General features: G+C 37.4%; 1 protein-coding gene across 1 annotated transcript in view; it reads right to left on the bottom strand.

Moving 5' to 3' along the window:
• rhbdl1 (rhomboid, veinlet-like 1 (Drosophila)) overlaps positions 1-15847 on the bottom strand; it is a 57365-nt gene that overhangs the window by 23734 nt on the left and 17784 nt on the right. The window contains exons 3-5 of the mRNA XM_028812592.2: positions 7129-7353; positions 6376-6524; positions 5144-5256 (exon numbers count right to left, since the gene is read on the bottom strand). Of these exons, the coding sequence (XP_028668425.1) occupies positions 5144-5256; positions 6376-6524; positions 7129-7353 (487 nt within the window). The remainder of the gene's footprint in view (positions 1-5143; positions 5257-6375; positions 6525-7128; positions 7354-15847) is intronic.

The following is a 15847-nucleotide window of genomic DNA, read 5'->3' as shown; positions in this document are numbered from 1 at the left end:
AAACTGTAATATATGGAACACACCATAAGTCAAATCATTTTTTGAACAAGCTTCCAAGGTGTTAGGAAACAGGCGCACATCATGGTAGTATGGGTGACTACAGCCCATTCCCTGGCACTCTTCCACACACACATACATTCTAGAGTTGACAGTTACAAGCAACATGTCTTGTGACATTTAACTATGGTGGTCTATAATTAGAGCCTGTAATCCACTGAGTTTTCTTGTAATTGGATGGCAACAGCAATCTTTGTTCTCGGTATTTGTGCCACTGCCTTAGGCACTCATACAGTCAATAGCTACAGTTAGGTCCATAAATATTAGGACAGAGACAACTTTTTTCTAATTTTGGTTCTGTACATTACCACAATGAATTTTAAATGAAACAACTCAGATGCAGTTGAAGTGCAGACTTTCAGCTTTAATTCAATGGGGTGAACAAAACGATTGCATAAAAATGTGAGGCAACTAAAGCATTTTTTTTAACACAATCCTTTCATTTCAGGGGCTCAAAAGTAATTGGACAAATTAAATAAATAACAGAGGGTGCAGCATCAGACACAACGCAGAACCAAACCCTGTATAGTAAATGCTGTTTTGTAGGTGAGGGGTTAAGTACTCTAACAGTCATTGGATTTACATGCACACAAATACCTGGATTAAGGTGAATAACTTGGTTAAAACAGAAACCTGGCTTCTTAACCAGGCAAATAATCTTATGGAGTTCTCCTTTGTTAAAATGCTCCGACATCATTAAACTGGGCAAAAAATCCAATTGTGTGATGTAAATATGGATACAGGGTTTGGTGTAGAAATCTCTGCATTTGTGTAGATATTTGTGGAATGAAATTTGTTAGAATGTGGAAAATCCAATTTTGTTATGCAGGTACAAAAGAAATGTATTGTTTTCACGTTTCAACTGGTGTTGCTTTGCAATTATTAACACATTGTGAACGCATAGATTTTTACATCTATACTGTATATGGCACAAAAAAAACAACAAAATAAATAAGGAAATAAATCCTGATACTTGACATTAGTTTTTCAGTGATATAAACTGCAATGAAAAATTTGACAATACACTAGTTTATGGATTTCTTTCACTTTCAAGCAGTAAAAGTACTTTGTGTGACATTAACATAGTTTGCACAAAAAAGGAGAACTAGTACAGATTTAGCAAGAAAAATAGCCTCTCTCTTTTAAAGTTTTAAAGATGTTCATTTTTAAAATTTAAAAGATGTGCATATTTTTTCAAACCTTGTTTTCAAAATCATGAAGATGGGAACATTAAACAATACCTTAATCAATTCTGAATTTAAACACTTGGGATCAAACAAAGAAATGTATAACTAAAGTTACATTTACTCAATAGGCAGGCAAAATCCATTTACATCACTGTCAAGTGAATAAGATGGAATGCATTAGCATTGATATAAAAATAATTGATTTAAAGGAGCAAAATAGTTTTCTGCAACCTTCTTTTGTTGTAACTTTACTTTCAACAAATAGGTTACTAAGGAAAATGCATGAAGAAATACAACCCATTTAAAAAAAATAAAGATAGAAGAAAATGCAGCAGAAACAAAAGGAGATATTAGTGTCAGGATTATTATAGTATGTGACAAATCATCTTCTCAATGGGCTGAACCTGTCACAGTAAAAAAAAACAGATCTCACATGTACATTTGAGAACTGAGGAGAGCTCTGTTGGGAATGTCAGAAGTACTTTCACAATTGCTCATAAATTCCTGCCTTGGATGTCTTCAGAAAACCAGTAATATTGTTTTGTTAATTCTCTAAAGCACTCAGAAGTGCTGTATTATATATAAATACATTATTTCACAGTCAGCATGAACTGCAATACTGTGCCGACTGTCTAATCAGCTTTCCAATATTAGGCAAAATAATGAATGTCTTTATCCCTGTTTCCTTATCTTTTGTGCTACCAATGCTACCCAGTTATCGTACCTATAAAAGATCACAATAATAGATCTCTGCATATAGTAACCACAGATATATTGATTTCTATTAATTCAACCAGGATATTTATTTTGCTTTGCTATAGCTTTACCTTAAATGAGCTTATCCTAGGTTACTGCACGTAATCAGTATTAGGAGCTTTAAGAACCTGAAAGACTGCAATAATGATTTCAAACTCGTATTACAGAGGACCTACACTTTTTTTTTTAATATTGGAATAATCAGCTATGATTAGTGATCCAAGTAGCTATACATCATGCCATGAGGGTATAAAGGTGCCAAATTGTGTTATGTGGTGTATTGTACTGAGCATTGTGAAACTTTTCTTTCAGGAAAGCAACAATCAACTGGACATACAGTATAGTGGATACTGTAGTTGGGATCCATGAACGTCTCTTACATGCTCAATCAAAAAAAGTGTGCTGGGACACATCTGAGCAGGAAAGGGTGCTGATGTTGTGTAAGCATTCCTGAGAGATGGCAGGCATGTAGTTGGGCATTGTCCAGCTATAAAATTTAACCAGGCAGATGTGTTGTTTCCTTGTCATATCACTGATGATGGCCACATAACAATCTTGTACTCCTCCTACAGTGTTGTTCCTGTGGATCTTCCTGGTACTTCTCAGCAGGTACAAGAGATTTCCTAAAATCATGACTGGCATCACTGCTCCACTGTCACATCCATATAGCCCATCCATGTACTGTAAGTCACCAGTCCATTGTACATTGGATTACCCAACAATTTGCAAAGCCTGTCACATTTCGGTAGACAGAGGAAAAATAATATAGCCACTGCAATAATGCGTGAGGCAACGCCAATAATCACTATGTGTTCTTCTTTGAGTCTCCCAGATCTCTCCCAGCCGGTACAATGCTGTGTTTACTGTGTTCCAAATGATAGCTCCCAGTGCGACAATTCAGAGATAACTTTGTTACTTTATTTACAAAAAAAAAAAAAAAGAGGATATGGATTTTAATTGTTTTTGTGCAGATCGAGCAGCAAATCAATAGTGACCTGGCATTTCTCCCAAAAACTACCCAGAAATTCACATAAACACAGTGATGTTGGAAAGCAAGATGTTATTACTGTAAGTGGTGAATCCAAAACCTCCTACAGAGTGTGAATGCAGCATAAGAAACCTTCCTGTAATCCTCCCACTGCCACAACCATATAGTCAACATATGAACAATCCTGACCTCTCAGGCCGCAAAACAATAATTTTGAGCAAATTACAAATTCAGTTAATTATTTATAAAACTGATTAACATATCATTGAAGAATGTCTTCTTCTTCTGGTTATGGAAATTGCTTTGTATAACAGACAGTGTTTATGTATCTGGGTTTTCATTATTATCCTCATCTGTTGTGAATTATCATTGAAACAAAAGGTTAGGAAGGATCAATATACAAACTGATTAACTGGGAAAAAAAACAAACTTTCACAGAGATAAACCAAAAGTATTGTTAGTTGTCAGACAGGGGTCAAAGCATGTTTAATTTTAAATAAAACAGTCACCAAAACAAGAATGGAGACCAGAACTCACTTTAAAAAAACTCAAAATCGTAAATCTAATCTTGTATTCTTTTTTCACTAACAATAGTCTTTGTTATTTTGTAGTTCTTTGATTCAAGGTTTGACACAAGATAATGAATTCTGCCATCTTTTATAATGCTGACTTGATAATGTCCTGTGCCAGTATTTCAGATGACCCAGCAACAGAAGTCATCATCAATAACAATATGGTGGTGTCCACAAAATGGTGGTACACAGATATATATATATATATATAAATTAAAAAACAGTAACAACAAGCCCAAAAGTACCAATAATGATTTAGAACAACACAAAATGAGTTCCTGATATCATCATCATCATCATCATCATTTTCCTTCCACAAATCCTGATTAGATTAGATAAACTTTATTAATGCCATGGGGAAATACAAACTGATGAGACCTGCAGGAGCATTATGCTGAGCTGGGCCATTCCAAACAATCATAGGAGAGTCAAGAGATATAATCCTTCCAGTGACTCTGCCACTTAGTCTTCTCCTAGTGGACAATGCCTTAAATATTTCCTGGAGAAAGCAAACAAGGGACAATCCAACTAAATGCCCAAACCACCTCATCTGGCACTTCTTGTCTCAAAAGAACAGTAGTTCTACTATGAAGACCTCCAGTATTGAACCACTCATTCTATAAGTTAGCCGAACAACATTGTGTAGGAAAATTGTTGTTGCTGCTGCTGCTGCTGCATGTACTAGCAATCTAATTCTTTTGGTCACTACCCAAGGCTCTGAACCATAGGTGAGGACACTGTGTATAATATATCCACAAAACCTCTGCAGCTGCACCAATTTTCTGATCAATCTCACAATTACATGTTTCCTCACTCATAAATAGAACTCAAGCAAATAAAATATATCTAGGTAGAGCCAGTATAAAAGAAAAGAAAGGAAAAGTGATTTTACATGTGTAATTGGAAATCCAGCATTTATGAAGCTTTACTTACATAGACAGAGAAGTTCCATGTTAAAAAAAGCTACAGAGATGTGTATGCATTTGCCAAGACTGTCATAATAATTGTTTAAAATAGACAGCATGCGGATATCAATTGACTGAAGGTTCAAGTAACAGTGATGGGTCTGTGAAACCTTTTTAATTTATAGTTTAAATTTGTACTAAATTGTTGAAATTGATTTGGAGTCACATAGGAATCCAAAGCAAATTATCCAGGGCAGACATGATGTGTTCATTTGGTTACGAGTGAGTCTGGAATTTAGAAGCGGCATTTAGAACCTGCTGCATTTAGTCATAAATTGATATGGAATTCAATTGAAAAAAGAAGTGCAGTAATATAGTGAGAAGTTATCCTTGCTTTTTACTTAATGAAATAAAACAATATGTGAAAATCACCATTCATTTCCTTTAACCCAGTAATAATTTAATTTCTGCCTCTTACATGTTTATAATAAACATGCAGTGTGTAACTTGATTACAAATATGCTAATAAAGTTTAACAAAACAACACATTATAGGATTATGAGAATAAAATTAGATACATATGTCTTTGCTTTTGTGGTATTCACTCCCCACTGTCACTTGGATGATTTAATACTCTTAAAAATCTATTAGTTTGTTGGCACAACATTTTTCACTGACCTGCTAATACACCAGCAATATACAGAAGGCTTATGCGCACAAGGCCATGAACCATCTCGAGTGGTACTCCGATGACAAGCTGCAAAAGGGCATTGAACCCAAGTTGCTCTAACCTGAAAAATAAAATTGGACTGACTAGACTAACATACAGTATGTTCTTGAAGTCCTGCAATTTATTTTGTTAAATATGCATTTAATCCATTGTAACATTTCAAGTTTTTTTTTATCTAAAGTGTTTGCTTATTCAAAAATTATAGTTTGAAATTAAAGCATGAATCACACTATCAATAACCTTCTCTATGTACAGTTGATTCAGACTGTATTCAAACCTTTTCACTTTCTGCACAATTTTTTGTATTGTAGATTTATCAGGAGGATTTAGCAACCAGACAGACACACAAACACACAGATATTTGTCCTTTTATTAAAGTGGATAGATAAATTTGCTATTTTGCCCATCAATCAACACTCAACAACCCATAATGGCAAAGTGAATCTATGTTTTCAGAAACATTTGCCAATTTTTTTAAAAATCAAAAACTGAAATTTCTCATTCATGTTAAGTATTCAGACCCTTACCCAAGTACTTTGTAGAAGATCCTTTGGAAGAAATTAATGCTGCCACTGTGAATCAAGCATATTCTTTGGAATGGTGGGGGGGATGAGAGGTTGGGGTGTCGGCCCACCTGCAATGCTGCTATGGCCCACAGGTTGTAAAATGCTGCAATCATCCATTAATCAATATATAACTATGTATTTTTGTTTCTTAATTGGCAGCAAAAATAGCTTCAAGTTAATATATAATAATAACATATGCATTAATTTACAACAATCATTTATTTTGAATTAGATTTGCAGTGGGGCCATTCATCCCCACATCAATGAATATAAAGCAGTAGACAGTGCCTACTGCAGGGCACATTCACACACATATTCCCACACTCATTCATGCCAGGCCAATGTAGAGTGACCAATCATCCTAACTTACACATGTCTGTGACATGTAAACAAAGCCACAGTAATTTCATGAAGACATGGTTGAATATATAAACACAGATACTGGTTTAAGATTTTAACGTAGAACCCTGGAACTGTGAGGTTACAGCACTAATTACTGCAGTACTGTTTCTACCAATAAATAAAAAATATTTCATAATTAAAACAGAGATGGTGAAACACAAAACAAAATCACAACATTTTTATTCTCAACCTCTTGGTTCCTCCACACTTACCCAACATGCATGAAGATGTAAGTGAAGAATCTCCACACCTGGGCCCGATGTCCAGGATGATAAACAAGTGGACTCTTCATGAAGTCTGGGTGGTATGTTTGGAGAACCCACTTGTTGAGTTTGGCACCATAGCAAATAAACACAATGATCTAGGGCAACAAGGGAAGTGTAAAAAAGAGTCAGACTGTTAAACATCAGACTCAAATAACCATTTAAGTTGAAGTTTTTTGTCATGTACATGTAGCATTATAAAATTCTTAGTTTCAAGCCTCCTTAGTAAAAAATTGTGGGTTCACATAAAAATTCTAAAATTCCTTTTAGTTAGGTCGAGGTTCCGCAGTCACATTTTCCTAGTCACAGCTGCAGGCAGTCTTTAAAAGATTAAATATTGTAAACTTTAACTTCATTGTCTTTGTTTACATAATACTCAAATGCTAAAATTTAATTGTAAAGTCAATACATAGTCAATGTTATACACATGTGTGTGTTTGTTGAGATGTCCATAAGAGCAAATGACAACAATGAATTATTTGTTATATAAATTGCCTTTCAGGAGTTGGCTGAAAATATTTTATAGTTTAACAATTCAAAATCTATATACTGTATATCAAGATTTTACTTTTTTTTTTATAATGCTGCTGCCATCACAATAACAATCACAAAAACACTTAAATATTACTCTTTTGTAGTTGGAAAGCAGTCACATCCTTATTGGACATTCAAATGTTGGATATGAGAAAGCATCAAACCTACTTGTACAACTGTGATGACTGCCATGAAGACAGGTGGTGGGCAGAAGCGATTCTGATGGAAGTACCAGCGTCTGTCACTTTCACAGGGTAGAATTTCATATGCAACATATCGCACAAATCGCTTGTAAATGCCAAGCCCTGTCTCATCCAGGAGGATTTCTCTCTGCAAAGTACGTCGACCATTGGCAATTGCTTTGCGAAAACTGCTGGAGCGCTTACTACTGAGCTAAAGAGGAGAGGAAGTAAGAACGCAGTTAATTAATAATTAAAATATATCACTAGCAGCATGTAGCTAAAAGCATCACTTTCTTTATCAGATGTCAGGCTCACACTGATTAAATAACACTTGGTTAACTATTATAGGTCCCGAGTCAACCTGAAATTCGATGGAAGCATCTATACCATGGTCGTTGGAAACCACCTTCATTTACAGCTTGGGTGTCTTCTGTGTGGAAGTGGCATGTTCCCCTTGTGTTTGCCTGGATTTCCTCCTGCTGACTTAGTGATATGCTTTCAACTGATCTTGGGAGTATATACAAGCTGAGGATTTTTCTACAAGGTGGTACAGACTAGTATACACTGCAATATACTGACATCTCAAGTTCTGGCTCACTGCATCCCTGAGAAGGAACAAGATTGAGTAAAGAAAAAAGAATGAAAAAATTTCTGCAAACACACACACACATGTGAGTTACTGGAACCCTAATCATTTCTCTTTGTAAAAATCTATACTGGAGGCAACAAGTTACACAAAGTTACTCAGCATACTAGCGTGGTGGAAGCGACAAATGTGGTGGCTTATTTTCCATCCACTTTTTGAAGATACTTATTCCACACACTGTGCAGCAAAATATATGAAGAGAAAAAAAGTGTCCAAAACATTGGGTTAAAGTAATCATTGTGCCAATATACAGAAAGGTGACAAAAAGGACAACAGTAACTATAGAGGTATCATCCTGCAGAGTGTTCCAGGGAAAGTCTAGACAAGAATCTTACAACGGCTAAAACAGTTATACTGGAAGAGCAAGCAGGTTTCAGAGTTGAAAGAGGTACAGATGGCCACTTATTTGGTCTCAATTTTCATAGCATAGGGCATAGCACAGAGGCAAGATTGGACGTCTAAACACTAATCTAAAACGGCAGTCTCAGAGTAGCAGTGGATTCTAAACTTGTCAGAAAACACCCTGCTTGAAAATTCTCAGGATTTTATAGGGCCATCCTTTCTTAAGAAGTCACTCAGTAGTTGCATGTGAGTCCTAGATCTCACTACTAATAATTTCCCACAAGCCACTCTGAGGCAGTGTTACTGGAATTATAAATTCATACATGGCCACATGAAGGACAACAGCAGGGCTGTGCGATAGGAGCAACAGTCCCCTGTTTGGAAGAAAGGGCACCCAAGTTAAAGGGAGCAATTTGAGAATGAGATGCAAAGCTAACTCAGAACACAGCAAGGCCTGAAGAACGACACTTTGGGATTGTTGAAAGTTTCTCTTGGTGAACCCTTTTCTGCTGTGTTAGGATAAAAGCATATATTTTCTTCTATTTGAATATGTGCTTCCTGCTTCACAATGCTGCATTTTTTTTAGTTATCTCAGGATAGCTCTTGGTTTTGAAATGTTCAAAAGTATCCATTTACCCTTAAATACAATCAAAATACAAGTGTGAATTAGCGTAGTGATAGTTTTACCTTTGACTATTGATTTGTTTTCTTAGTACTAAAGAAAAATGATTTATTCTTTTTAAGAGTTTTGCTTGCTTTACTACTGTTTTCATTGTATTGTTCTGGGTGGTGTTTCATTGTTTGCTTTTTTTGATTGAAATCGGAAGTCCATTAAGTGTTCGATATTTCAAACTGTGAGTAGGCCACATGGTGTATTTCTCAAGATCACATTTAAAACATATTAGTTCATTTTTACTTTCTTTTGCCAAATAATGGCTCTAGTTCCCATTCAAGTTACAGAAAATAAAATGTTCATCTTCAAAAAAGCAAGCTAGACTTCTTGTGGTAAGAACAATTGATTATATACTGCATAATTTAATTAAATGCCATTCTAATGCCATTTTTTTAAAATGTATTCATTTAATGCATTATGCTGTATCTCCTTCGATTTGTATTAAAGGTAAAATGTAAAAATATATACAGGTAAAATTCCATTACAACGAATATCTTTACAACAAAATTTTCATTATAACAAAGTATTTTTATGGTCCTGACAGCTTCCCCATATGACGCGAGTCTATAGAAATCTCGTTACTACAAAGTACATTCAGCAGATACTTTCATTATAACGAAATGCACGAGAGACCTTGAAATGCCTGAATGAATCATCCACAGAGCAGTTAGTTCTGTGGCTGCAGCTCAGTTGTGCACAACGATCCCCAAACAGAAACACTGTAATATTTTTTCTTTCTTCAAACTTTCTTCGTACTGTTTTTTTTTTTGCCTTTTTTGTTTTCGATGGTTTTCAGTGATACCATTTACTTATTGCTCGTCAACATTTGAAAAACATCCATTGGAATTTAACTCATTGTCACCCTCCTATAGAAACGGCTGACATGAAAAAACGATTAACAGTTCATATTAGAAAAAAAAAAACTTCAAATTTTTTGCAGCTGTCGATTGCGGCAAGAAAAAAGACGTTGCCAGTGAATTTGGAATTTCGCCATTGACACTGTTAACTTTCTTGAAAGACAGAGCAAAAAAAGAAGAAAAATCTCGGGTTGCAAACGTATGTGTACTGCTGCATTTGAAGACATCAAAAAAGCCGTTTTATGTGGTTCAGTGATGCTTGTTCAAGAAACATTTCTATTAATGCAGCACTTATTCAAGAAAATGTCAGGTTTGTAAACTCTCTTGGGACCTTCCACAACTAGACATCAAGCCAAACAGCATCCCAAAGTGCGATCTCCACGTCTGTACGGGGCAATAGCAGGCTCACAGATATGCTGCGTCTCTCCACCAAAGTAAGCAAAAAAGATCTCGATGGGTGATGCAAGGTTAGGAACGTGTACATTGTAAATGCAGATAACAGGATTACTTGATCACTGACCTGCACGACCCTGCCTGACTGCTGTGTCTGTGTATAGCAGAGTGGCAGATCACGCTACAATAAATAACTGTGCCGTTCCTGTTTCAAGTTGAATAAAGCTGGTTTTGCTGAAGTACTGAGACTCGACCTCGTGTTTTGGGGTGCAAGACAGGGACTTATAGCGCGACCCCGATCTTTAATGATTTGCTTCTCTGGCTCTTCACTGCAGCGCTGTGAGCCTCCTATTGCCCTGCCCCAGCAACGGACAAACAATCTTCCACAGACGCTGCAATTGCGCTTCAGGATGCACTTCAGCATGTCGTTCCCGTTGGGTGGAGAGTGGGGGGGGGGGTCTCAAAAGAGTTCTGAAACCTCACAATAAAAAAAAGAATGATTCGGCTTCTGATTCATAACTGTGCTGCCCACAACATGCTTCCACATTTAGATAATCTTCACGTTGAATTCCTCCCACCCAATTACACGGCAGCGCTTCAGCCATTGGGTTTAGGCATCATTCGCACCCTGAAAGTGTATCATCACAAGGAAATGCTGTGAAAAATTCTCATCAGCATAACTTGTAGGCAGGAGGAGATTAACATTAACGCGAAAGAAGCTATTGAAATGATTGCAAACGCCTGGATACAAGTTAAAGAAAGCACTATAGTAACAAATACAGAATCTCATTACAACAAAATTTTCATTACAACGAAATATTTTTTAAGTCCCTGGGAGTTCTTTTTATCGGAATTTTAACTATATATAAAATATACTGTATATATATATATATTATTGTGGCGAGCGGCTGGAGGCGCCCAGCTGGGACACCCGAGGGATTACGCCTCCTCCAGACCACAAGGGAGCAACCGCCCTGGTGGCTATGGGGACCACGGGAAAGGAGCATAGAAGCTCAACCCTATAGGGGCCCGTGGTCACAACCAGGGGGTGCCCCGATGCCTGAAGAGCCCTGGCCCTCAGCACTTCCGCCACACCCGGAAGTGCTGGGGGGGGGAAGAAGACCAGGGACACTATGACGATGCGGGTTCGCTCCAGGCTCCCATCGTCCTTACGGGAACCCTGAACCCGACACCATCGGTAATGTCACTGGGATGAGCTGACATAAAAGGACAATTCTCAAATGAAGCCAGGGGATATTTCCAAAAGTGCCACTGTGCTTTTATTTCAAAAAAAACAAACAGTATCCAAACAAAACGTGCAGTGCTTCATAGTTTCAATAAATATTCCATAAAAACAGTGCAAAGTGGAGATAACAACAATTATCAATAAATAAATCCATTAAAATCCGAGGTTAAAATCAGAAGTTAAAATGCAGTCTCTCTTATTACGATCTCAGCCCACCTCCGTCTTTCATTCTCCCCGGCTCACCCATTGCTCCCGCAGCCGGCAGAGACCCAACAGCCACAAGCTCCTTTCGGCTGACCTCCATCTTGGCTGCCTGCATGCATCACTGCCAGACTGTCCGAGGTCAGCTCTCCTCCCTTCATCCTTCATGCTCATGCAGTCGCTCCTCAGATCCCTTGGGAGGACACCTGCCTTGCTCATCCTACTCCAACCGAAAATTCAGTGGGGCGAACTAGCCCCTAGAGTGCTATAAACAAATGCTCCTTTGCGGGGCCCCAGCTCGTGCTGTCTCCTTCTTACAGGTGGCCAGATTGTACGTTCCAAGACTGCTTTTCCTGTCCTTTAACCTCCTTTTTTCCTCTTCTTCTCCTCGATCAATCTATCAATCCCCCTTTCCTGGTGCCAACCCATATATATAGCCCCGTCTCTGTGAGTGCAGCGCCTTAATCACACGCCGCAGGAAGGCAATGAAGCAATTGAGAACGATCGCACCCACACGTGCAGGTGCAACTTGCTCCAACTACCTCATTAACTCCCCCGGTCGTGCAATCGCGCCCATGGAGAACGACACGGCTATACGGATTTAAATTAACCTGGCCCTTTTTTTTGAAGCCGCAGACCCGCTATACCACAGTCACCCGAAGTGCTTCCGGGTGCACAGCTGGCACTTCCACCACACCAGGGAGTGCTGGCAGAAGCTTGTTGGGAGGCACCTGGCGCACGTCTGGATGAATATAAAAGGGGCCACCTCCCTCCATTCAATGGCTGGAGTCAGATGGAAGAAGGACAGAGCTTGGAGGAGAGGAGTGGAGGCAGACCAGACAAAGAGGCATTGTGAGGAGGCCTGGACTTTGAAGGTGATTGGTGCTGGGGCACTGGGTTGTGTGCGGTATCTTGTAAAAAGTAATTATGAATAAATGTGTGTCGGGTTTTAAACCTACGGTGTCAGTCTGTCTGTGTCCGGGCCAGTTCCCACAATATTATATATATATATATATAAAATGTAGTAATTTAGTCTAATAAATGGCCTTCATGTTCCTCTATCCCTTACCTGTAGGAGTTTCACAACTGAAAATGATTCTTCCTGCCCGAAATGTGACATTGTTACTGGAGAACTGCACTGTGGACCATGTGATAGGTGCTATAAAAATTATTATCATTATTAAATACAATAACTTGTTATTTTTAAAATTAGGAAATTAAAAAAATTCAGTACACATTTTGAAATTTACCCGTCATATACTTTCTTGAAAAAATTAATAAGGTAATATTCAGAGTTTCACAATGTGACTTTCCTGTAATGTGAGTTTTCATGGCCACCTGAAAATACACAAACTTGCAGCGATCTTGGTTCGCAATGCAACCAAATGTGAAAAGAATAATGTTAGCCATAATGAAAAAAAAATCTGAAAAAAACAATGAAAGCAATTCTAAATATGATAAAAATTATAATGCACAAAAAAGATGAATTCATACAAACTTATACAGTACTTAACAATTCAGTCTTTCAAAGCTGATTTTTTCTGAAAAAATGTCAAAATTATTTTTATTACTCAAATTGTGGAAAACTAAAACTAGCAAATGTATGAAAACATTATACATAATAATTTTGAAGTGTACAATAGCATTCAAAGTAATTGCATGTATTGCTATGTGCTATACATGTTGGCCCAGTGAATGCTGTTTTCAGCAGCACTCTCATTATATCTTTTTTCTGACAGCTCAAATTTCTCATCTAACAGAGCAGTGCAGAACACAATTTGCCAACAATATATAAAACATTTTCTGTATAGCTTTTTTAAGAAAAAATGACTGCTCCTATTTGACAGAAGCATCCAACTACAGAGCCACACCACAGCAGTTCTACAACCGCAGTTTCACAGCGGTAGTGACGTCACCTCACATCTATGTGACACTAAACTTAAATTATCCGTAATCTTAACTGTTTATACTATATGATAACCATACTAACCCCTAGTCTTAACTTCTGCCATAAAATTGCTGGTGTAGACCTGCGGTAATGTATAGTGCTGCAGTCGGACATAATTTGTATCTAGTATCTTGCTATAAGGAAGTTTAATGGCTGAAGTTGGCTTGACTCCATTCATCACACAGTCTTTGTTGCCACCTAGTGGATAAAACAAAATATGCATTCAAAGCAATTTTTTTCCTACTGTTAACCTTCTATTCATTTGATGTCAATTGCTTTTTACACCTGCTTTCTGCCTTTTATGATGAAAGTGTTAATTATCTTAGTGGAATCATAAGTGGTAGAGTGACAGTACAATTGTCTTTTCCATCTTCAGCCAACGTTGCCTCAATATCTACTCACAGCATCCAATTAAATCACAGTACTGGGGGATGTTTGGCCTTTAGAGGCACCTAGAGGAGATAGAAACCCTAGCCATCTTTTCTGAACTCTTTGAGAGCTGAATATTTTTTGTAAAAAACTCAGTTTTCTGAGAAGCACACAAAGCAATTGTTCACACATAAATCAACATAAAACATCTCTTGCTATGTGCCGTGGCTGCTGTTGGTGCATGTTCGGCATCTCTGGCGACAACAGCTGCGTGGGGGCACCTCGATGGAGAGCAGGAATGCATGGTGGGCCTGCTGCCTGGCTGTCTTTGCACCGCAGGTGGGTGGTTGGTGGTGGTCGCAGTGTAACGCAATATGTGGTGGTCCTCCCAGGCAAACGGAAAAGAATGTGTTTCAATGATGCTGCTACAATATACTGTATTTAAGTAAAACAAGTAAAAAAACATGTTGAAATGTAGTAGCCAGTAATGGTTATGCTGTGGCTCAGTTCTTTGGTTTTCATTTATCTTTTTTTTTTGTCAAGTAGTTTCTAATGATCTTTGCTTTTTGATTATGGTAATTTGCTTGTTCCCCCTGTCCCTTTTATGTTGAGCCAAGAGGGTGTTGACTTTCTGCCCTGTGGCTGAACAGCTCATGGAGTAGCCACTGGAGTCCCTATTGAAAGATTGCAGAGGCCAAGACTAACCACAAGGGTTTTGAGAAAGCGGTCTGTGTTGAAGGCTCCCCTTCGCCTCTAAGATTGATTTTTGTGTTTTTGTTATTCATGTTTTTTGGTAGGTTTTAGTTTATGTGATTTTTGGATGGGTGAAATTTTTTAGGTGTTTTAGTTTTGGAATGTTTACCTGTATAAGGCCCCTCTGTTATAGCTTTCGTTTTTGTGCATTTTCCAGGGCTAATTTTCTTAAATTTATTTAGCTTTTCTCTTTTGTATATTTTTCTATTTGCCAGGCCTAATATCCTTGATTTTATTTGGACTATTTCTTTTGTATATTTTTGTAATTGCTTAGACTGATTTTTTATTAATACTGAAAGAACATTGACATATATGTTTTTGTATATATTTGTCTTTATCTATTTATATTACTTGTTTAATTACTTGGCCAATTCTGTGTTTGAATTTCCTAGTCTTTCTTATTATTTAATAAATAAATACATTTGTATTTAAGTTTTCTTTGCATCTCACGGTTTCTCTTTTCTAATAAAAACCCCAAATCATAACTCAACTTACCACATCAAACTTAAAGAATTTGGAAAACACTTGATATAGAGTTATGGTGTACACTGGACTGTTGTATTCACAAATGTGAAAACATGGCAGCTGCAGCCCCTAGATGCTGGCATCTCCATAGAAAAAGGTCTGTAAAACATGAAGGCAAGTGCACATCTTCATTGATGTGCAAATGTGAATGAGTCAATAGAATGACAGGCAAAAAGTGATTAAAAAATATCTATTAATGAAGTCTGCAATCCAATGAGTAAACAAAAGTAGACAGGCAGATGGTCATACACAAAATGAGCAGAACAGAAGCAAAAAAGGAACAGGGCAAGGAACAAAATGTAAAACCAAGGCAGAATCCAAAAAAACAAGCAAAATGACCAAAAAAAAGAACAGGAACAAAGAATTTAGAAAGAAGCTTGGGTTCATTATGACACTGAGCACAAGGCTAGAATCAGCTCTATCCCAACTTGCTTTTTATTTCCTTTTACCTTCCATCACATTACTTCTGTCTGGTTTATACTACATGGCAGCATACACTGGTGGAAGGCAAAAGCAATTTGCAAATGGAAGGATTGACTAGGGGTGGAGCCAAAATCAAATGCTGACAATAGTAGCACTGTGTTTTTACTATCAGTGTGAGAAGTAACAATGATAATAAAACAATTCTACAATAATTTCTCAAAATATTGCTTAATTTGCAGGTTTTCCTTTTAAAAAATGTTCACAATTTTCCTTATCCGGCTGGATTTTACATTCCTGCAGCAGAACTGTGTTTGACAGCACTTTCTTTC

Source organism: Erpetoichthys calabaricus, chromosome 11 (genome assembly GCF_900747795.2).
Source record: "Erpetoichthys calabaricus chromosome 11, fErpCal1.3, whole genome shotgun sequence".
NCBI lineage: Eukaryota > Metazoa > Chordata > Cladistia > Polypteriformes > Polypteridae > Erpetoichthys > Erpetoichthys calabaricus.
This window is presented reverse-complemented; position numbering and strand designations above follow the sequence as displayed.